Genomic DNA, 25,003 nt, shown 5'->3' with positions numbered 1-25,003 from the left:
CAATCTGCAGTGGCGAGGATCGCGCGACTCGCGGGTGCAAAAGTACAACTAGAAAGACGTTTCGTGCACGTTGGTGGTGAGTACGCGAGCACCAGTAGAGACAATGGATCTCTCGTTTGGCGAGAAATCGATACGGCATTTGAAAGCCGTATATTGACTGGTGCGGTGATCAATGTGGACTATATCGAACCGCGACAATTTTTAGAAGACGCTGGTGGTGTAGTGCTCGAGCGAGTGCGAGACATTATACAAAGACACGATAGTGTGAAAGTGAACACTGCATTTAACGGCGAGTTTGTGACGGGCGATAAACGCGCGAACAAAAGTATAAATACTAAAAATAGTGAACTCTTTCGAGTGTCAAATTTGGACGAGTGGTACGAGCAGCACGTCATCGAACCCACGTTGGCGTCGCTCGAAGAATTCCAAGAACGCGACAGTGGATGGGCGTTGTCGCGAATTCTAAATTTGACTATAAACGTGAACAAATATAATCCAATGCACGCGGGATGTTACATCGAGTTACCGCGGGAAATTATGTTAAAGCGAGCGGTGATCAATGTACGATCCAATGACAATGCGTGTTTCGCGTGGTCGGTGGTCGCGGCTCTGCATCCGGTCGAAAGGAATACAAATCGGGAATCGTCGTACCCGCATTATACGACGGTGTTAAATCTCCAAGACATTACGTTTCCGATGACGTTGAACCAAATTAAGAAGTTCGAACATCTCAACGACATCTCAATCAACGTCTACGGTATCAAGGAAAAGGAGATTCTCCCAATACATCTGACAACAAAGAAAATGGAGAAGCACGCAAATCTATTGTACGTGCAGGATCCGCGCGACGACAACGCGGGGCACTTTGCGTACATCAAAAACTTATCCCGTCTTGTGAGCTCGCAACTGAGCAAAAAAGAACACAAAAAATACTTTTGTGATCGGTACGTATGCACATTGTTTAACAAAATATGTAAAATATTTTATAATTGTTAATTTAAATGCTAAAAATACTAAAAAATTATGTTTTCCGTTTGCAGATGTCTACATTACTTCAGTTCGTCTGAAAGATTGCAGTCACATACAACGGACTGCGAAAAAATGAACGATTGCGCCATCCGACTGCCGAGCGAGGACGACAAGTGGCTCGAATTTAAGAACCACACGAATAAGGAACGACTTCCATTCATCGTTTACGCGGACTTGGAGTGCGTACTACGGCGAACGGAACCGGCAGAGAGGGAAGACGCATCGTACACCTATCAGCAGCACGAGGTATTTAGCATCGGATACTACGTGCGATGCTCGTACGACGACGCGTTGTCGGTATATCGATTTCGTCGCGACGAAGATTGCGTTGCGTGGTTCGTTCGGCAACTCGAAGATTTGGCGCATCAAATAAAAATTCTATTATCCGCGAATGTACCCATGGAAACGTTGTCGAGAGAGCAGTGGGAGGCATATCGTAGCGCGACGCGTTGTCACATTTGCGAGAAATCATTTGCGTCGGACGACACGCGGGTACGCGATCATTGCCATCTTACCGGTCGTTACCGTGGTCCCGCGCACTTAAATTGTAATCTAAATTATAAAGATTCGTATTGCATTCCCATAGTATTTCACAACTTATCCGGTTATGACGCGCACTTTATCATCACGGAAATAGCTACGGCGTTCGAAGGCAGGATCGACGTGCTGCCGATAACAAAAGAAAAATATATTTCGTTTACAAAACACGTTAAAGATACCACCGAGAGATCAGATTCGCGAAATTGCGTACGCTTGCGGTTCATAGATTCGTACAAATTTTTAAATACCAGCCTTGATAAACTGGCATCTTTTCTAACGAAAGAAAAATTAAAAATTTTACGTTCCAAATTTTCCACGGTCTCAAACGAAAATTTTGATTTGTTGACGCGCAAAGGTGTCTTTCCGTACGAATACGTGGATCGCGCGGACCAGCTGCAGGACACGCACCTACCACCGCGCGAATCGTTCTATAGCTCGTTGACCGGTGACACGGTGTCGGAGAACGACTACGCGCACGCCGCGAACGTCTGGCAGCGGTTCTCCATCCGAACGCTCGGCGAATACAGCGATCTATATCTCAAGACCGATGTCTTGTTATTGGCCAACGTTTTCGAAAATTTCCGCGAAAGTTGCGTCGCGAGTTATGGACTCGATCCCGCGCATTACTACACATTGCCAGGTTTCACGTGGGACGCCATGTTGAAACATACGCGCGTAAAATTTGAGTTGCTCACCGACATCGATATGGTTATGTTTATCGAACGCGGTATACGCGGCGGTCTCAGTCAATGTTCCGACAGATACGCGCAGGCCAATAACAAGTATATGCGTTCGTACGACCCGTCGAAACCGTCATCATACCTTATGTACTTTGACGTAAATAATCTGTACGGATGGGCGATGTGTCAACCGCTGCCCTATGCCGAATTTCGATGGATGGAAGACGTTGAGAACTTTGACGCGAGCGCGATCGCTCCGGATTCGTCTACGGGTTATATTCTCGAGGTCGATCTCGAGTATCCGCATCATTTACACGATCGACACACTGACCTACCTTTCTGTCCGGCGCGCGATAAACCACCCGGCACGCGGCAGGATAAACTTCTCGCGACGTTATACGATAAGAAGCGGTACGTCATCCATTATCGCAACCTGCAGCAATGTACGCGCCATGGTCTTCGTATCGCAAAGATACATCGCGTACTACAATTTGCTCAATCCGCCTGGCTCCGCGATTATATCGAACTCAATACACACTTTAGAACGTACGCGAAAAACGAATTTGAGAAAAATTTGTACAAATTAATGAACAACGCGGTATTCGGTAAAACAATGGAAAATGTGCGCAATCACGTCGACGTTAAACTTTTGACCAAATGGGACGGACGGTATGGCGCGGAGGCAATGATCGCGAAACCAAATTTCCACAGCCGCAGCGTCTTTGCGGAAAACTTAATCGCCGTCGAACTGCGTAAACTCGAGGTAAAATTCAACAAGCCGATTTACGTGGGTATGTGTATACTCGACATATCGAAAATCTGCTTGTACGAATTTCACCACGAATACATGTCACCGCTGTATCGCGAGAAATGTAAGATCATGTACACCGACACGGATAGTCTCGTATACCACATCGAGTGCGATGATGTGTACGAGGCGATGAAACGCGATATCGCTAGATTCGATACGAGCGATTATCCGACGGACAACGCGTACGGGATGCCTCTCGCGAATAAAAAAGTACGCGGTCTAATGAAGGATGAGAATAACGGTGCGATAATGACGGAATTCGTCGGACTCAGAGCGAAGATGTACGCGGTGAGGGTGGACGATAGAAAAGACAGTAAAAAGGCGAAAGGTGTAAAGAATAACGTCGTAACGCGAACAATAACGTTCGACGATTATACGCGGTGCTTGGACGAAGAGATCGAAATGACTCGTCGCCAGTCGTGTATAAGATCCAAGCTACACCAAGTATACACGGTGTCCGAGTCGAAAATCGCTCTGAGTCCGTACGACGACAAACGATACATCGTACCGGATTCGACGGAGACGTTACCGTGGGGACATTGGCGGATTCCGTTGTAATATATACATGTTTATACAATGTACATATATTTTTATATTTTTTATATAGTTTATATGTATGCATATATGCACGTATGTATGTACGTACCTATGTATCATATCTATGTATGTATGTATGAACGTATGTATTCTTGTAGTTTTATACTGTTATATATGTAGTATAGATGTATGTATTTTTTGTAGTTTTTATATGTAATTTTTACAATAAAATTTAGTTGTTCAAATTTAGTTGTTCACATTTATTTTATATATACTTTATAATAGCAACCGAGATCCTGCTTGCTGAGGAATTAGCTTTAATTCTCTCTTCGATTTATTTAATTTATACTCGGCTTAATACATATAGTTTTACATGTGTTCTCGTAAGTTACATACATGTATAGTTTAAAAAATGTAATGGAAGACACAAATAATAAAAACTCTTTGTATACATGTATACAGTGTATATTTATTTTTTAATACATTATAAAAATAAAAAATGAATTAAATCACACTGCTTTTGTTTATCCATGAGTTATGCGATCTATCGAATCCCAGCCACTTGACGTAAACCTTGTCTCCCTTCCTGCGTAGTACTTTCTCCACGAGATACACGTCCGGATGAGTCGCGCGATGCAATTCGTGCTCGTAGAACGCGCCCGCGACCGATTTTCCGCGATAATCCTCGAGCAGATAAGTTACGGGATTAGTACGTTGCACTTTAACGATCTTAAACACCTCGGTGGTCCAATTTGGCGTGTAACCTTTTTCGAAAAGTGTCTTGTACTTGCTCACGCGTACCGATTCGCCTACTTTGAATTTTGCTGGACCTGCGATCTTTATCGCGCTGTATACCGTATCCAAGAGTCTTTTGGCGATCGCGGGAGTTGCGTCAACGGGTCGCATGCCGATAGTGCGATGCTTGCGCGCGTTGTAATCTGACACGAGACGCGGTAGCGCGTCGACCCACTTATAAGTGCCGTTGAGCGTAAACATCTTCCACATGTCGTTCTTAAGCGTGCGATTGAATCGCTCGACGATCGATGCCTTCAACACCGTATACGTGGAATAATGATTAACGTTGTGTTTTTTCAAGAGTTTTTGCACATCGGCATTGTAAAAATCCTTTCCCATATCCGTTTGCAAGTTTCTCGGGCATCTTCCGCTCTCTCGAATTATCTTAGCGATAGCGTTAGCCGTCTCGCTTCCGACCTTGCTCTTGAGCGGTACGGCCCAGGCGTACTTGCTCAACGCATCGATGACGGTGAGTATGTAGTGATGACCTCTGTTGAAACTCGAGTACGGACGCATCTCGACGATGTCAGCCTGCCACAGATCGTCGTATCCTCGAATTATGACGCGTCTTCGTGGAAAATTTCTCCTCGCCGGAGCGTGCAATTCCTCAACGAGTCGTCGCCTCTCGGAGCTAATATTTTTTTCACGTCCATCGGATCGCATGTTTCAACGATGTTTAATAGTAAAGATAAGATATACAATTTAAAATTGTTTTTTTCCTCACTGACGTTAATCGACTGGCTCGTTTCATCGATACACGATTAATTTATAATAATGCCGGCTTCGCGAAGTTCCTCGATGATCGACAGCATCTCGTTGTCGTGAGCGTTGTTACCAGCTCGGTGCGAAGCGTCGAGCAATCGGAGTCGATCCACCAGTTCGTTGGGATCGTCCCAATGCACGTAATCGATCTTGTTGTCGTTTAACTTCATGGCGGTTGGTATATTGCTCACGCCTGCACCCTTTTTACGCCCGCTACTTCCATACGTAGATACGAGCGGAGCGATGATGTTAATATACTTCGATCCCCTATTGCCCTTGATGGGATTATGGGCGCTGTGACCACGTCTATGAGCATGTGTTGTTAACAATATACTTTTATACGTTTGTTTGTCATCCTCGGTAAAAACCGCGTCATCGGGAAGTCTCTTGAAGATCAATTCGTACAATCCTGGTGTACCATTGTATCTCACATTGTCTATGATTATGGAGTCATTTTTGTCAACGTCAAATTTCTTGTCACCAAGCATCGCACCACTGTCTTTATCGAAATAAACACCGTATACGCGATCAAATGTATCGTTTTTTCCATTATCATCGAGAAGAGGGCTTACGTACTTTTGCCCTAATGGTCCCAGCTGATTATGCAACGCTTCTCGACCTTGTTGCGTTTGCAGACTCTGTTTGATGGTTGTTTCGAATGACGGTTCACTGGCATCTTTTGTTTCGAAAACATCTTCCTTTTGCAGGAACAGCGGTGGTTCTTTCGGTGGATCTTTCGATGGTTGTATCGGTGTAGACTCGAACACGAGTGAATCTGACGCGGCTTTCAATTCTTTCGTTGTACGTCGTTTTTTAGACTGCGGCGTTAATTTCAACCATCCAACATCCGTCCAATATGAATCCTTGTCAGTAGTAGTAATAATATCGTTATCGTTGTCGTCATCGCTGTCTTCACGTTTTTGTTTTTTCTTAATACCGAGATCCTTTGCTTCTCTTTCAATCGATTGAGATTCCTCGGTTTTTTCAACAATCTGTTTTAGAGGTTCGACGATGGGCTTGAAGCGTTTCTCCAACGCTGTATCTTCAGCTATTTTACCAATTTTTAAAGCGCGATATTTTTTGCGAATCGAATCGCTCGTTTTCGCAATCTGTTTCGCTATTTTCTCGCGATCTTTGGTGTTATCCATGTTGCCTGCTCCACGTATCGACATCGATTAACCACGTTACGGTACCGCGAACGTATTAAATTCCTTTCTGTATCGCCCATTGATAAGCGGACTGTCCTTATCTATCACTAGAAATCCATACTCGCGCTGCCAACAATCGCGGCATAACGCACAGAATTCATCGTATGACATGTCGGTATTCACGTGATCGTTGTAAACATGTTTCAAGTTGGTACCATCCTGTTTGAACAGAATCAGCAGGTTCGCATTGTCGCGTATCAGATGTTTAGGTATCCTCGCGTACGTCTGACAGAGATAGAAGCAATCGACGTTCGAGTGGCGGCCCATTCGTAATCATCGATTGTTCTCGACAAAACGAATCGGTCAAGAGCGCAACCGTGGACGTGAGATTGGAATTTGAGACTAAGGAGAACGTACCGATGAATACCACCGCGTACTGTCTCATTTATACACGATCGCGTGGTTCACTACAATCCGTTGACCAATGTTGTACGCAAGATCACCTAAGAGCATCGCTGGCACATGAGAGAGAGAGACAATAAAATCTACGATACATCGAAATCGACCGCAGTCTCGAAAAAGTGCTCGTCATGGTCGTGCCAACGTTCGTAGACCTGCAAGGTTTTCTCGTTGGAGGACAATTTGTTGTAAAGGAGTTTGCCGCTCTCAGAAAACGGACCGTTCTCTCTCACTATATTTTCGCAAGCCCTATACCATGGCATTTCCTCGCAAGTGCCGACAAGTCTCGCGCACGTTGGGTGATACGTCATCACCATAGACTACGATGGGACGACGGAACGATTCCATACAGCAAAGCTAAGAGTTTGATTACAAAAGCTGTGCATGGAACGGAAGAAGACGACGCCGCCGACGACGACGACGACGACGACGACGACGATGACAGCGATGCTGTCGTATATGTCAAGGGACACGAAAAACGACAATGGCTGTGGAATTTGCTTCTGGACGATGAGCGCGTGTACATCGAGACTCTGGATGCTGATTACGAAAACGTAGATTCTCTAAACATTCTGGACGCTGATAATACTATGCGGATATACGATGCGGATATCACTATACTAATTGCGCATTACAAAATGTATTCAAATTATTTAATTGGTGGTCAGATAACCATGAATAAAATATATATGATATACGAATTACGTGTTTTATTTCTTTTCCTTGCGTTGATAATTCTAACGATCGACGTACCGCTTCTTATCATATAACGCCGAGAAGTTTATTTTGTCGGGATGACTCGCGCGCGTCGAGCAGGAATGTAGGTCAGGGTGTTGGGCGTGGACATGAAAAAAATTGAATCACGATTTACAAAATTAAAAATTTTTTTAATATTTATTTAATGCAAAAGAATAATTCATACACTTTTATTTATTGTTTATACTATAATATTTATTGTATATATTATATACTATAATATTTATTGTATATATTGTATTGTATTGTATATATATATTTGTCGATCTTTATTATTTATGTAACTATTCAATTATGTAATTATTCAAAAATAATAAATGAGAATATCCTATAGACACTGTTCACCACACTTCTTCATCCTCTTCATATGGACGTAATCCAAAGAGTCTCTGCAGATCAAATACGTCCTCGCGAGTAATTTCTTCCCATAGAAAATGTAAATATTCCTTGTGTTGGCGACGCTGATATCGTATCCATCGCCGATGATTGATATTCATAAAGCCATTAATCTTGATATCATATATGCATAAGTACTGCAACAAATAATAAAAAATCTCAATTTCACACAATTCATTACATATCAAATAACGGAAAAAAAAGACAAAAGAGAGAAAAAGAAAAAAAGGAGAAAGAGTTACGTACTCCATTCGGGTGGCGTATGTGAATTTTTATTAAATTCCGTACTTGCACAGTTTCCACGACTGAAATACCATCGAGATATAATGTCTGTCAAATTACAACAATATTGAGTTTAATATTTTTTACAATATTGAGTTTAATAATATTTTTAAACATTAGAAAGATACATGTGAATAAATATACTTACTGCTTCAGTTGGATAAGTAATTTTTAACACATCTCTAATATACGCCAAATAATCGAATTCCTGTGATGTCTTTTTGTCATTTGCCATTTCTTCTCGTTAGACACTACGCGATACTTTTGCGTTTTTTGTATGCACGCTTTTCTCTCTCTCTCACATTAGACTTCCATCTACTGTGATCCTGCACACCGCATGACCCATTATATATCATCGACAATTTCTTTGTCCCTTGTCGAAGCATCATCATAGGTCTCTCTCTAATTTGTTTATAGCAGCCGGAGTATCGGCGCTTCTCCTATTATCTTATCTACCCCCTCCCTCCCGCCGCGGCTCAGTTCAAAGGATCGCCGCCTCGGACTTCCCCCTCCCCTCTTCCCCGCGCCGTCCGTTCCCCCCGCACACCCGCACCCCCCTCGGAGGACCTGGGTTAGAACCGGCCCTATATTCCTACTATTATTATTTGACATTACCTTGAGAATTTGCGAAGACGGGTGTTGTGGTGACGGATGCTGCGACGGGTGATGGCGGGCGCTGCAGCTGCGGACGCTGCGGCGGCGGGCGCTGCGGCGGCGGGCGCTGCAGCGGCGGAAAATATTCCATCCTCCGAAAAATCAAATTCCTGAAATGAAAGTTAAAATGTTTTAAAAGATTAAAGGTTAAAGTTAAAGGTAAAAGGTTATATTATTAATATTTAGAATGTTATCTATTATACGAATATATAAGACGTGTTTTTAATTCATTGATTGATTAATCGCATAATGTTGGCGTATAATGCGATTTATTAATCGATGAAATAAAAAACTCATCTGTAATTAAAAAATATGAATATAATAATGGATTACTTACATTTTCTTCGATTTCCATCTTAGAAAATAAATGAAAATCAAACAACGCTGCCACTCTCATATTATCCATGACGCGCAATGTTTGCCGCGCGGCGGAAGTTGTCACAGCGATAGCCAATCGATCTTTTGCTCTTATGAAAAGTGATATTGATTGGCTATTACGGAGACTTCTGCGGCGTTGCCGCGTTTTGTGTGCAGAAGCTATTAGTTCCGGCCTACAATGTATGATTTAAGTTTTGAGAAACTGATCAATCATAATCAATTATTCTTTTTACATTCGATTGTAATTAGTCAATTTCTTATGGCTTAAAACTTAAATCATCTATTGTAGACAAGGACTTATGATTTCTATTATCACCATTTTTTATTGCGTATATATATATATATATATATATATATATATATATAAGTATTACGCCACAAGGAGTCGCTGATGCATGCGATCATATCGACTGTAATATCGAATGTATTAAAAAATTCATTGACATAATGCTTATGAGTAAATATTAATGCGATTTGTTTATTGTGATATTTTAGTATCTTAATATATAATCAGACAGTGAGACGGAAAGAGAGAGAGAGAGAGAGAGAGAGAGAGAGAGAGAGAGAGCCGAAGATTGCAAGGTAAAAATTTTTTTATTTAAGAACATATAATAAATAAATTCAATTAATTTACATATTTTCATAAAAATCATGAAAAAATACTAAAATTAGTTAATTAATTGAATAACTACAAAGACAGTTACGAAGAATCTGAAGTTAAATTGAAATGTTCTGAATTTGATGTTAAATTGAAATTGAAATGTCATGTAATAAAATGGTAACATTGTTATATTTTTATACTCATCTAAAATCATAAATTTAACTTCATCATTAATTGTTTTATTTATATAGACATATTAAGTCCTTTTAGAATATCATTTCTCTTTTCAACATTGATACTTTTATGTAACTTTTATGTAACTTTTATTTAAACCTGCAAGAAGAAGAAACATTATAATAGATAAATATCTTTTCTTCATAAGGAGAAATGAAAGAATTATTAAATTTATCAATCAATTATTACACGACTATAAAAACAATAAAAACAATTACAAAGAATCTAAAGCCAAGTTGAAACCTTTATGTAAAATGATAATGTTAATATTAACATTTCAACTTCCTATTCTTCTGAACTTTATTCTTTGTCATTCAATTGATTAATTAATTTTAGCATTTTTTAAATAAAAATTACATGTAAGTTATCAATATCAAAAGAGATGTTATTAAATAATACCCTAAAAGGATCTAGTATGTGTGTATAAAAAAACGATGTAAAAGAGACATAAACAATACTCTCAATACAAAAAGGGATATGTATAGGTGAATGAAATCGTTTAAATTAAGAGTAAAATTAACATAGAGTATAAAAATATATCTTAAAATGAATATAAAAATATAAATGTTACCATTTTATTATATGAATATTTCAATTTGATATTTCTAGATCATATTCATACATATTTATATAATACATATCTATATAATATAAAATAATTAGCTTTATCTAACTGTGATTGGGAAAAAATGCTAAAATTAATTAATTATTAATTGAATGACAAAGAAATAAGTTCAGAAGAATAGGAAACCAAGTTGAAATGTTATTATTAATTATTAATATTAACATTATTATTTTATATAAATGTTTCAACTTGGCTTTCCATTCTTTGTAATTGTTTCTGTAGTTGTGTAATTAATTGATAAATTTTGTAATTCTTTTATAATGTTTCTTCTTCTTGCAGTTTCTTCTTCTTTAAATAAAAATTATTAAAAATAATAAGTTAATAAAAATTAGCAATGTTCAAAAGAGATAATACCCTAAAAGGATCTAGTATATATATATATATATATATATATATATATATAATTATCTAGTATATATATATATATATATATAAAATTATATAATATATATATATATATATATATATATATATAATTATATAATCTTCTAAATTTAGGATAACATTAAAATGTAGCTTTAGAGTATAAAAATATATGTAAATGTTCCCATTTTATTATGTTAAAATTTTTGTATGTAAATAATTTCAGGAATTTGCCATTAGCAAGTGGTGCGTTAGGTCTGGAATATATGTGTATATATATGTGTATATATATTCTTATATGAAGAAATTTTTACTTTCACAGAGATTTTTTATTTTCACAGAGAGAGAGAGAGAGAGAGAGAGAGAGAGAGAGCGAGAGAGAGAGAGAGAGAGAGAGAGAGAGAGGTATAATTTAGTTTGTAATACATTGCTTAATGAGTAATATATGGACATATAAACACATATTTGTATTATTTATTTTATTTGCAAATAATAAGTCTCAGTATACACGATATTCCATAACTACCGACTGAAATATTTATGACTTATTCGTAAAAATGAGACGAAAATTCTAATATGAAAATGTCGAAGCTATAATAGCTTTAAATTATTAGCGATTAAAACCGATAATCAGGAGCTGACATTTCGTGCGTTCAGACATGATGATATAACAAGTGATAAAGATGTCATAAGGATCGTTTTAACAATGAGAATTAAAAATATTGATATGATATGCAATTATAGTTTTATTGAGAAATTATTTCTGCTTCTATAAGGAATATTTATACATTTGTACATTAAATACGCATAATTAATATAGAAATATCACAAAATATCAATATCAATTCTATAATGAAATATTACAACATGTCTTAGATGTCAATATATAATGTTGACATACAGTAATATTAAAATATTATAGAAAACAAATATTAAATATCTTTATGTTCATACACCAATTAAGAAAAAGCAGTTACTTTTTGGCTTGATTTTGAAGGTAATCATATCTTTTGTCAAATTATTATAAAACAGTTTTTATATATTAAATATTTTTATTTTTACATATTAAATTTTCTTTTTAATATATGTGTTATGTTTTATGAATTAATAGTAGTACTTATTACTTATTATGTTAGAATTCGCTATTGTTAAAACTATTATAAATATTATTTTATATTTAACACATATAATACATTGAAAAGAAAATTTTGTTTTGTGGAAATAAAAATTATGTAATAAGAAAACTGCTTTAATGATAATTAGCGGAAGATATAATTCGGACACATTTTTTTTGTGAAACGCTTCTGAGAGCGATTGGCGGCTCGGTGAGTCTCGATTGGTAGTAGGAATTCAGTAGATGTCACCTTTGTAATCGGGCCGAAAAGGACATAGTTGTAGAATTAGTATTCTAAACTCAGAGAAAAGTTTAATTTATATATTTTTTTTTTCAGGTCAGTTTCAGATCACTATTAGTATACCGGAGACCGTGTCTCCTGATATATATATATATATATATATATATAGTTTTTTGATATATATATATCAAAAAACCCTGATATATATATATATATATATATATATATAGTTTTTTAGCGCTATAATATTATACAAAACAGCTGCCACAATACATATATAGCTATTTGGCGCTGTATAACGGCTGCCATAAGCGCTAAAAAATATCGATTGTTTGGCGCTGTATAACGGCTGCCATAAGTGCTTAAAAATATCAGCTGTTATTAGCGCTTTAATTGTTTACACATAGTATATAAAAATTAATTTAGATAAAAATGTCTATACAGACAAAGAAATTTATAACTTTAAAGCCTACAGAGAAAGATATAATTGTCCAGGGTAAATGGTTGACAGACATGCATATGAAACATTTTCAAAATTTTTTACGAAATTGTTCATAATATGCACTTGTTGAAACATGGAAATTACAGTTACTTGATACTATACCATCCATACCAATGGATAAAAAGCATATACAAATATTACACAGTTCATCAAGTTCATCAGATGGACATTGGGTATGTAGCTATTATGATAGGAAAAAAAAAAATATATATATATATATATATATATATATATATTCCTTAAATAACAAAAGATTGCACGAACATCATAAACAATTTTTGGAAAGATTGTTTCCAAAACATGATTTCGTAAAAAATCCTGTCAAATTTCCTACTGTGCAATATCAACCGAATAGTAGTGATTGCGGTGTTTTCACAATAGCTTTTGCGACTTCATTATTATTTAATATTAAACCTGACAAAGTGAAGTATGAACATAAGTTAATGCGTTCGCATTTAATACAAATTCTTGAAACGAATGTAATTGAGCATTTTCCTCAAGACCCGCAATATAGTGTTGTTCAAAAAATACTTCCATTAGCAGTAATACAAGCGGGAGAAGCTGAAGCGATTCGTATACGAACAATACGTCACATGAAACGGAACAACAAAAAGCGACTCGATTAAAAAAATGTCGCGATATTTATATTACTAAACAAGAATTAAATAAAATACAGTTAATGCTTCAAAATACAACAAATGAAATACAATTATCGCAAAGCGTTTCTAAAGAAATACAATTAACACAAAAAATTAATATTCAAACCGAACAAGATAAAAATGAGCATTCTCAAAATAAAGATCAACATTTATATCCAGAAGTTTTACAATTAATGCAAAGTGCTTCAAACAATGTTATGGAAGTATTAGTCAATAATATTCAGACGGAAAGAAATATAATTAAATGTTCTCAAAATAATAGGAAAATTAAAATAAAGAAAATTTAGAAAATAATTTTACCAGAAAACGTCATCAATACGAACAGGATCTGGACAATCGTGCTGTAAAGCGTCATCGATACCAACAGGATTTAGAAAATAATCATGCTATAAAACGTCGATATGAGCAGAACTTAGAAAATAATCGTATTAAACAAGTGCTTCAATACAAAAGGGATTTAGAAAATAATCGCGCAAAAAAGCGAATGCGAATTATTTAAAAAATGTTCAGCTTGAACGAAATAGACAAAAAGAAATAAATTATGATCGAAAATGGTTATATAATAAACGATATTTTGAAAAAAAGAAATTGAAATCTACTTTTGTTAAAAATAATAATCGCGATATTGCCAAAATTTATTATTAAAAAGTATGAAAAATTTTGGTCACGAAATAATATTAAGTTTTATAATCCTAAAGCTATAGAGAAGATTTATAACAAACTTGATATTAAAAATCACGTTGAAAAACGGTTAGAAGCTGAAAGAATCGTACGTTGTTGTATGCATATTCGAGACAGTTATATTCGCAATATGTATAAAATATTAGCTTTACTAAAAAAGAAATCAGAAGTATGCTTGAGTCTTGCTATTAAATGTAAAACAATTAGTGCATATATAATATGCACTATATAAATATAAATTAATATAATATATTATATTAAGTGCATTTATTATGATAAATTAAGTGCATTTTGTAGTAAATCGAGGCATACAACTTCGTCTGAAAATTATTTTATCGATTCTATGTATCGTAATATTACTTTATCACAATCTCTGGAATTAAAAGATCAAAATACAAATGTATTACCTTTAATAAAAGAACAAACAAAAAAATATGGTTATGTAACGAATTATGTAAAATTCATGATCCAATTCTAATTGATCATTATGAAACATTCCTTCGAATGATAAGTACATGTACTTTCAAGAGAATACCAGAATTATTACAGAAAATTCATAAATGTACAATAAAAGAGAATTCGAAATACGAAATTGGGTCACACACATATTTGTTACATTGATACAACTCTTTGCAAAGCGATGTTTTTTCCTGTTCAATTGTTATCACCTCATTTCTCATTAGTCAGATATTTTAAACGGTTAGTTTATCAAATGACAAATTTCTATGAAAAAAATGTTAAATTTAGAGAAAACTTTAACATCTGCTGATTTAGATACATTAAATCAAATTATAACTTTGGCACAAGAAACAGCAAATCATATATACAGATATCAGTATACCGATACTACTTTGAGTGATGAGGATATTATTTATAAATATAAAAACGCGTTTAAAGCTTTAACTAAGCGTGGACACTCCACAGACACTCCTCGATATGTTTGTGTATCATGTGAAAGACTTTGTTACAAAAGAAATGTATCCAAAATTAATAAGTTTAAAGCACAAATAAATATTCCAGTTTGGAGAGATTTAATGCATATATAAAGGAACAAGGTATTATTAATTCACAGTATATATGCGATTATTGTGAACGCAAATTCCGTAACGGGTTAATGCCTGCATATTGCGTTTTAAATAATCTTATTGTTCATGATGTACCCGAAGTAATAGCATCTCTTAACACATTCGAAAAAATTCTCATACAAAGAGCTAAGGCATTTCAAACTGTTATTAAAATGGGAACTGTTATTAACAAAAAATTGCCTCAAAGGCAAATGATACAAAAAGTAAAAGGTAGAACTTTTCATTTACCACTTCCTTTACAAGAAACGTGGAACAAATTATGGAAGGATACCGATCCAATAAATATAAATCATGAATTATACATTTTAGTTAGAAGTATTCCGACAAAATCTAAAATTATTTGGGAAGAAATGGTAAATGTTAAAAAAATATTTGATGCTTTAATATGATTAAAGCATAACAATCCTCTTTATCGTCATATTATACTGCCAAAAACTCACGATACATGCTTAGAAAAATTGAGTAATCCAGAATTCCAAATACAAGAAGCGGAAAACAATGATGAATTTGTTTTGGATGACGATTACAAATTATTATTGAGTCCAAAAGGTACAATGGAAGAAACGAACAATAACGTAGAAACTATCTTAAATAATCAGTACAAAGCAATGTTAACTCAAATTGTTGATGACAGTGATGGTCATTATGACCAATATACCATTTATCCTTTATATGAAAAAAAAAAAACACGCGAATCTGCTACCAACCTATATCAAATGTTAAAAATTCAAGATTTGCCTTTAGATAACCGTAAAAAAAATTTAGATATGTTGTGTTTCCCAGATTTATATTCCTTTGGTATTAATGGACAATATCAAACTAGATCAATTAAACTTCATGATCATGAATTTATCAAATGTCGTTTAAAATCAAAACATCCACAATATAGATTAAACCAACAATATTTATTTTATTTATTAAATAATGCGAATATACGTCAATTAAATCGTGGTATTTATCATAAATTGAATATAACTAATTTGCGAGACCATTACACGGCTTTAGAATATTTAGAAGCACTGCAAAAAGATTTATTAGAATCTGATTTAAGTACTATTTTCTCTACTTTAAGAAATACGGAACAATATTGGCGTAAACCAAGAAGTGATTTAAATTGTATGACGCAATATTACGGTCCTGTAACGTGATTTCTAACATTGAGTCCTAGCGAGTATATGTGGAATGAATTAGGCGAATATATTCGTGAAATAAATGGATGATTTAATGAGTCTTCTTTATCTACCAGTGTTCTTATTGCTAGAGATCCTGTATCAACATCGAGAATTCTCGACAATAAGTTTCGGGCAATGCTTGATTTTATTTGTTCCAAAGATCATCCGATCGGAGAAATAATACATTACTTTTGGCGACGAGAATATCAAGGTAGAGGTATTCAACATTTTCATTTATTACTTTGGGTTAAAAATACACCAATTATTGGTGAATCTTCTCCAGAAGAAGTGTCTACATTTATTTTACAATATATAACTTGTAAATTGCCGGATAAAAATATTTCACCATTATTATACAGACGAGTTAATACATATTAACAACACAAACATAACGATTATTGTCTTCGTTCTAAGAAGATAGGACGCAAAGTTGTTCGTGTATGTCGTTTCGGTTTTCCGCGTCCTGTTACAGAAACATTTGTTATGAGAGATGTCATAAGTTCAATAGCAGGTAGGAAACAATTAAAATATAAAAGTAGGCTTTATGACCTTCCTCGAACCGATATCGAAATTGGTATAAATGATTATAATTCCATCCTTCTTACTGCATGGGAAGGAAACATGGATATACAATTTATAGGTGAAAAATCATCTATACTTACTTATTATGTTACTAAGTATTTGAATAAGGCAGGAAAATGTGAATTATCTGATTCTGTCCTTGATAGTAAAAATAATAAGAACAAATCGGTGGCGAGTTATCTTTGGAATATTGCTTTGCGCTTCATGAATAATAGGGAATGTGGAGCTCTTGAAGCTGCTGACACATTGCTGGGTATTCCATTATATGGGACTGATCCAAATACGACTGTTAGATGGTTAGATGTTAATCAAATACGATACAGAAAAGTTAAAAGCTATAAGGAAATTAAAATTCTTGATAAAGATTCTACAGACATATTTTATCCATCTTTAATAGATAATCATTATCCAGAGAGACCAGAAGACTTAGAATCGATGTCATTATATGAATTTGCACAGTGGTTTGACATTACGAAAATAAAACCACAAAGTAAAAAAATTGAGTTCTTTAAGATGACTAATGTTGTCGTTATCTTAAACGACGACAGCATGAATATCTTATTAATCACTATAGATATGATGTTAAAACGCGGCCAGAAAATTATTTCTTTTCATTACTTCTTATGTTTAAACCATGGCGGAAAATAGAAGAACTTAAAAATGGATATGATACTTATGCGGAATCATTTCACAATGTAAAATTACATCTTGTGAATGCATTACAGTATCATGAAAAGTTAGAGGAATTGCAAAAAGCATTTGAAACTGCAAAACAATTACTTTAAGAACATTTAGATAATTTAGCAAATCAAAATGTGTCTCAAGATAATCCTGATAATCCAATAGGTGTGCAAAATGTTGAAGCTGGTGAAGCGATGCAAGATTTTAAAGATCTTGGAAACAAACAGGAAATAGATATATCTGAAATGATTTCTAAACTGAATATAGATCAAGAAGGGTATTTGATAAAGTCATTAATACCATTATGTCAGATAAATTGTTATTACGATTACATGTTAGTGGAGAAGGAGGTACTGGCGAGAGTTTCCTGATTAAAACAATTAAGTGCTGGATAAAACAAAATCTTAAAGATACTGCCATAACAGCACCCACTGGTATAGCAACATTTAATATAGATGGTTTGACAGTTCACAGATTACTGCAGTTACCTGTTGAACATGGTCATACTCCTAAATATAAACAATTATCTGACCACGTTTTGAAAATTATACGAGCCGATCTCAAAGATGTTATTCTTATAATAATTGATGAAGTATCAATGATATCAAATTTGATTTTAATGTAAATACATTTACGACTATCCGAAATATTCGATACTACTGACTGTAATGATGGTTGGTTTGGTTAAAAGCATATCCTTTTATTTGGAAATTTGCTTCAATTACCTCCCATACATGAAGATCCTGCTTTTATACATTTATCAGATGAAAAAATTCGTAAATATCTTGGTTCTTTAAGTGCTATTAATCTATGGACAACTTTATTTTTATTTGACTATGATGAATTGACGATCAATATGCACCAACAAGGAGACGGATCTTACCGTGAATTACTCTCGAGAATTCGTGTTGGTTTATTAACCAAATATGATTGTAAAATTCTCGAAAAAAGAAAAATATCTTTTAAGGATGAATCTTTCGAAGAACGAGTAAATAAATTGTATGATTTTATTAATAATTTGCCATCTGATACCGTTTGTTTATTGCCTACTTGTCATATGTATGACGTTCTTAACACTGCAATGTTAAATCGTATTGCTTCAAAAGAAATATTATTAATAGCTGAAGATACAATTGATTGTATTTCATATATGAAAAAAAGGGTAATAAAGATATTGACAGATAACGATGATGATAATATTAGAACAGCTGGACTTTCAAAACAAATTATAATTAAAATTGGGGCGAAAGTTATGATAAGACGCAATATTGATGCTAGTTTGGGTCTTGTAAATGGTACAATAGCTACAGTCATTTCAATTGTACAAGATACAATTACTGACTATATAGAAAAGATAAAACTTCTTTTACCATCTGGTTTGGAGTATTTTGTTGAAAGAGTGAGTGTTAAGTTTCAAGTGATGGATAGAGCATATGTTATTAGAAAACAATTTCCATTATCCTTGAGTTATGGTATCACTAGTCATAAAAGTCAGGGATTAAGTTTGCAAAACACTATTATGGATATAGGTAATTCCATATTTAATTGTGGTCAAGTTTATGTTGCTTTATCTCGAGTAACGTCTCTGGATGGATTGCATTTAATTAATTTTGATCCTTCATCCATATGCTAGTGAAGAAGCTATTATAGAATATAATCGGTTAAAACGAATACATAATCCAGAATCAGAAATGATTACTGTTTCGAAAGAACGTTATCGTAAAGTTAAAGATGTTCCATGGATATTATTGAAAACAATTACTTCTGTTCAAGAGTCAGATCAAAAGGCTCTCTCAAAAGATACCAAATGGATTATGTATAATTTTCAAAATATAGACAAGGTTTCATGTTATGCAAATGCAGTATTACAATGTTTATTGCATTTACAAGTTATCAGAAAAGTTGATCAGTTGTTAAATTATGATAAACTGGATGTATTAAATTTACTTGCACATCGATATGAACATGGGATGAACAATTTGGATACCTATGAAATACGGAAATCTTTAGGAGAGAATTTTTCGGTTGCTATAAAACGAGACGCACTTGAATTTCTTACAGCTCTCTGTACAAAATATGATTATATACAAAATCTAGTAAATCATCAAGTTATTGCAACTTGTCGATGCAATTCATGTGGTGATACAAAAGTTACTACTAAAAATAACACTCTCCTTTCCATTTCTGTTAGCAATATGAAAAAGAAAAGTTTTGATCTCAATGATCTATTAAAAACTACATTTTCATCACATTGGCGTCAATCGTTTGACAAATCATGTGAACGTTGTGAAAGAAATGATATGTTATTTGAAAATGAATTAGTTTTAACGAAAGACATACTTATTATACACTCAATATTATTTTCTTTACAGGATGATAAATTAGTAAAAATACCACACAAATTTAGCTTGCGTGGTGTACCGACAACTAAAATACTAATAGCTGGACAAGCATATAAAGTAATAAATGCTATTTTTCATCACGGAACTTGTATCGAAAAGGGTCATTATACGAATATGTGTAGAGAAGGAAATCCAGTACTTGAAATTTAGCATTTGAAATTGATGATGCGCAAGTTATAAAAAAGCAATGGCCTAAAAGTGCTAAAGATATTTATATATTATTTCTATAAAAAATGGTTACTAAACATGTATATAGCAACATGTATTAAGCAAAATATCATAGTTATATTTAACAAAAATAAATATTGTTTATAAAGAAAATGTCAATTATATTTATTATATAAAAAGTATCAAGCATAGGCGCACTTCTCAAACAAATGCTTAACAAAATGCGTGATGTCGTTAAAAAATTACCTTTTTAAAAAAAGGTAAAAAAAAAGGGTGTCAAGTATAGGGATGTACTTGAAAAAAAAGAAGAAACTGTTGTACCAAGTTAAAAAATGGAGTCTAATCGAATATATTGTCGCGTTCGCGGCGTTACTTCCCGTGATCGCGATACTCGGCGGAGCGCTTTCGGAAAGGAAGAACACTGTTTTAGGAAAAACTCGCTCTTTATTAAACCAACGGTACAGAAACGCGTCCGGCCACCGCGGAATCTGGCTGTCAAATCTGTAAAACAGTCGGAGAACGACGCGTTGCCAAGGGCCGATCCTCTATTCAAACTCTTATCGATTGATATTGATTATTTTTTAGCAGCGCCGAACGGAATACCGCACGGCCGCAACACTGCCCCCCTCTTCAAAAAATTGTCGTCCCGACAATTCTTCCTCTTTCAAGAACTTCCTCTTGGAAAAGATTTCTGGGCTCCTAGCGACTTCCCTAGGCTGCTGCCTCAGGTTACCGGGCGCCGCTACTTCCAATCCCAGTCTTCTCTTCAGAAGAATCTTGTTCTTGAAATTTTCGCGCGTTTCACTCTTGACTCTTCGTCTTGAGCTTTGCGCACTTCTCTCTTCCATTTTTCGGGCAAAGTGGGGATAATCGTCATGGACCCTTTCGTCTTTCTAAAAGACAAACTAAGCCCCTGCCTCGGCATTCGCCTATCGTCCCCCGGAAAAACCACGACTCGGAAAACCGGGGGCGAGGCAGACTTCTTTTCAGTTTGAAACACGAGCTTGAAGATCTTATTTGATGCTCAGGCTCGAGGATCTCCCCCCCCCCGACGCTTCTCACGACGGAAGGAAGCTTAAAGAAAGATAAAACTGAACACAGTAACTCAAAACAATTAACAAGAAATAAAAGTAATGTCGAAATTGGAAAACTGGGCCCCGAAAACTTCTTCTTAGAATTCTTCCCTTTCTCTATACGGAGCTAACCTGTCGGCATGCACAACCTTGCTTTTCCGACCATCTGAACGAGAAATACAGAAAACTACATCACTAATTTTCTTAATTATCTCAAAAGGCCCCTCCCAATCATTCTGTAGTTTGGGAGACCTACCCTTCTTATGATGAGGATTAAATAACCAAACCTTCTGTCCTTCCTCAAAAACGGGATGCCTAGCCTTTCAATCATAGCAGCATTTGATCTTCAAAGACCTTGATTCTAATCTCTCTCTTACTCTCTGATGAATTTCATCCAGCTTCTGCCGCAAATTTCGAACGTACTCCTCCGCTGACTTGGAAAAACCATAACTGGAAGGAGTACCTCTTAGCAAATCCATCGGCAAGGTAAGATCTCTTCCGCAAAACAATTCTGAAGGAGTTACGCCTGTAGCCTCATGTTTAGAGGTCCTATAGGCAAGAAGAAACATGGGAATTCAACGATCCCAATCCTTTTGATTCTCTTCAACAAACTTTGACAAATACTGTAAAATTGTCTGATGTTGTCTTTCAACTTGACCATCAGACTGAGGATGAAGAGCGGTCGTCCTCGTTTTCCTAATTCCCAAAATTCTCATCAATTCTTGAAAGAGCTGTGATTCAAAATTCCTTCCCTGATCAATATAAAGTTCCAACGGGACCCCATATCTAGAAACAACCTGATTAACAAAAATTTCTGCTACCGTAGTAGCTCTCATATTTTTCAAAGGAAAAGCCTCTACCCATTTAGTAAAACAATCAACAACAATTAGGAGATACTTATTGCCTAAAGAAGAAACAGGTAATAGGCCTAAAATATCCATCTGAATCTTCTCAAAAGGAGCTCTCGAATTAAAGATCTGCAAAGGAGATTTCCCCTTATCTGCAGCACTCCTCTAATACAAATCTTACAGGTTCTGCACCATTCCTCAACATCCTTCTTACAGGTTGCCCAATAAAAAACGTTTCCGGATCTTTTCCAGCGTTTTATTGATCCCGAAATGCCCTCCAGAAGGAGTATCATGAGCTTCTTCTAAAATCTGCTTCACTTTGCTTCGCGGGACCATCAACTGAAGAAAACTGTTTTTCAAATTAGGAGCCTCCCATCTCTTATGCAAAATCCCATTTTGGACCAAGGCATGCCATTGATGCCAATAAATCTTGGCTGACAATCCTTTCGAAGAAACTTCCTCCCAAGAAGGTCGCAAATCATTTTCTTTGGCAAGTAAAAACATTGCCAGTTCCTGATCCTCTATTTGGGCCCTTCGCCAATCCTCAGAAGAATCCTCACGCAAAATAATACGAGCAACTACTTTATCCTCAAAAAGCCCTCTCTGAACTTCCACTTTAGAACAGAATCTACATTTTTCTTCTACACAAGGGCGTCTCGAAAGACCATCGGCATTATCGTGTATAATCCCCTTTCGATGAGCAACATCAAAATCGTATTGTTAACCTTTCCATCCAGCGAGCCAATTGTCCCTCCAAGTCTTTGAAGGACATCAACCATCTCAAAGAAGCATGATCAGTTCGAATAGAGAAACTCTTTCCATACAAATAATGATGAAAATGTTTCATCGAATCTACCAAAGCTAATAACTCTCTTCTTGTTGTGCAATAATTCCGCTCAGGTTTGTTAAAACCCGACTATAATAAGCAATGACCCTCTCATAGCCGTCCTGAACTTGTGAAAGTACCGTCCCTATTCCAAAACCTGAAGCATCCGTATCCAAAATCATCTTTCCTTCCCCCTTCGGAAAGGAAAAAAGAGGTGCAGACGTTAATGTCTGTTTTAACCTCAAAAATGCTTCTTGACATTGCTCAGTCCATTCAAATTTAGTCAAATTCTCAGTTAACTTAAACAGAGGCTTCGCAATTGAAGAAAATCCCTTAACAAATTTCCGATATAGATAATAAGAGCAAAATCCAAGAAAACTTCGGACCTGTTTCTTATTTTGAGGAACTGGCCACTCAGTGACCGCTTCAGTCTTCTCAGGTTCCGTAGCGAGCCTGGCAGAAGAAACAACATGACCTAAATATTTTATTTGTTTCCTAAATAAATCACATTTTTTTAACACTAAGTTTCGCAGCACGAAATCTTAGAAGAATCTCTCTTAAATCCTCTTTCATTTTCTCAAAGGTTTTGCCAAATACTATCACATCATCTAAATAAACCAGGCAAATTTTCGAAAGTAAACCCCGAAGCACCCGTTCCATAAGACGTTCAAAGGTAGCCGGGGCATTACACAGACCAAAAGGCATTGCAACAAATTGCCAAAGCCCATTCCCCAGAAAAAGCAGTCTTTTCCCTATCTTCGGGACGAATTTTCAGTTGCCAATAACTACTCTTCAAATCCAGAGTAGAAAACCAGGCATTTCCCGATAACTGATCAAGAAGATCGTCATCCCTTGGTAACGGATAAGAATCTTTTTTCGTAACCGCATTCAATTTCCGAAAATCAATGCAAAATCTAAGAGATCCATCTTTATTCTTTACCAAAACTGCTGGAGAAACCCAAGGGCTTGAAGATTCTTCAATTACCTCTTGTTCTTTTATGTCCTCCATAATTTTTTCAACTTCTGAACGCATATGAATTGGAATTCTCCTAGGAGCCTGTTTGATAGGACAAGAATCCATTAATTCAATTTTTATGTTGAAGAACTTCACACTTTCCTGCAACAGCTTGCTCCGAAAACACGTCACGAAATTCTCGCAACAATGTAGCGAAAACTATTCTCTGATCTTCCTTCAACTCTCGGGAATTATTATTAAAGAATTCTTCCAACTCCGCAGGCACAGCTTCGTCCTCTTGCTTAATTCGACGACAAAAATCTTCCCTATGACCTCCACGGAGAAAAGATTCTATAACAGTTTGCATCCCTATTCGTGAAAAGAAATCCGCACCCAAAATACAATCCTCTCGAATATCGGCAACGAAAATCGGTAACTATAAATTAAATCTCTCTAACTTTATCTTAGCAAACATTTTAAAACTGATCGGGACTCTTTCCCCCGTAGGATATCTCAAATTTTCTTCCTTTGCTGAAAAACGCTTCCCTTTTCTCCCTATAAATTTACTACTCACCAAGGTCACATCCCGTATCACAGCCCGTATCCAATTTAAAAAAACAGTCTCTCCCATTAAGAGAGCCTTGGAAAACAAAATTTTCTGATTTTTCACACCCTCTCTCAAAACGACTACAAACATCTGGGGCATTTCTTCCATTTGTCAAGCCCGCCCCTGTAAGTTCGACAAAACCTATTTTCCCTGCTGTGAAACAGAAAGTGATGGACACTCAGAACGGAAGTGCCCTTGTTTTCCGCACTGCCAACATTCCTTTTTCTCTTCAATTTTAAAATTCTTCTTTTTGTTAAAATTTAAACCCCTCGTTCCACGAGATTCTGAACCCGTTTAAATCAGGATTGCTCTTAAAATTCGAACAATCTTTAACCTCTTTAAAATTAAAATTTCTCC

At 35.5% G+C, this 25,003-nt stretch overlaps 2 protein-coding genes, 1 long non-coding RNA gene and 2 pseudogenes across 3 annotated transcripts in view; 3 read left to right on the top strand and 2 right to left on the bottom strand.

Annotated features, from left to right (window-relative positions):
• LOC148935313 (uncharacterized) overlaps positions 1 to 25,003 on the bottom strand; it is a 343,230-nt gene that overhangs the window by 230,029 nt on the left and 88,198 nt on the right. The gene's annotated exons all lie outside the window — the stretch shown is intronic.
• The window catches only part of LOC148935317 (uncharacterized), a 33,543-nt gene that overhangs the window by 3,410 nt on the left and 5,130 nt on the right, over positions 1 to 25,003 (bottom strand). The gene's annotated exons all lie outside the window — the stretch shown is intronic.
• Positions 12,838 to 14,655, top strand: LOC148935320 (uncharacterized; annotated as a pseudogene).
• Positions 13,838 to 16,820, top strand: LOC148935319 (uncharacterized; annotated as a pseudogene).
• LOC148935318 (uncharacterized) lies at positions 17,126 to 20,609 on the top strand. Its single transcript, XM_089081499.1, is given in 5 exon segments — positions 17,126 to 17,576; positions 17,873 to 18,044; positions 18,107 to 18,302; positions 18,735 to 19,393; positions 19,395 to 20,609. Coding segments are annotated over 5 exon segments (2,403 nt in total). The 3' UTR covers positions 20,320 to 20,609.

The sequence above is a fragment of the Pogonomyrmex barbatus genome, unplaced genomic scaffold (assembly GCF_055798465.1).
Source record: "Pogonomyrmex barbatus isolate J1 unplaced genomic scaffold, ASM5579846v1 scaffold5, whole genome shotgun sequence".
Lineage (NCBI taxonomy): Eukaryota > Metazoa > Arthropoda > Insecta > Hymenoptera > Formicidae > Pogonomyrmex > Pogonomyrmex barbatus.
This window is presented reverse-complemented; position numbering and strand designations above follow the sequence as displayed.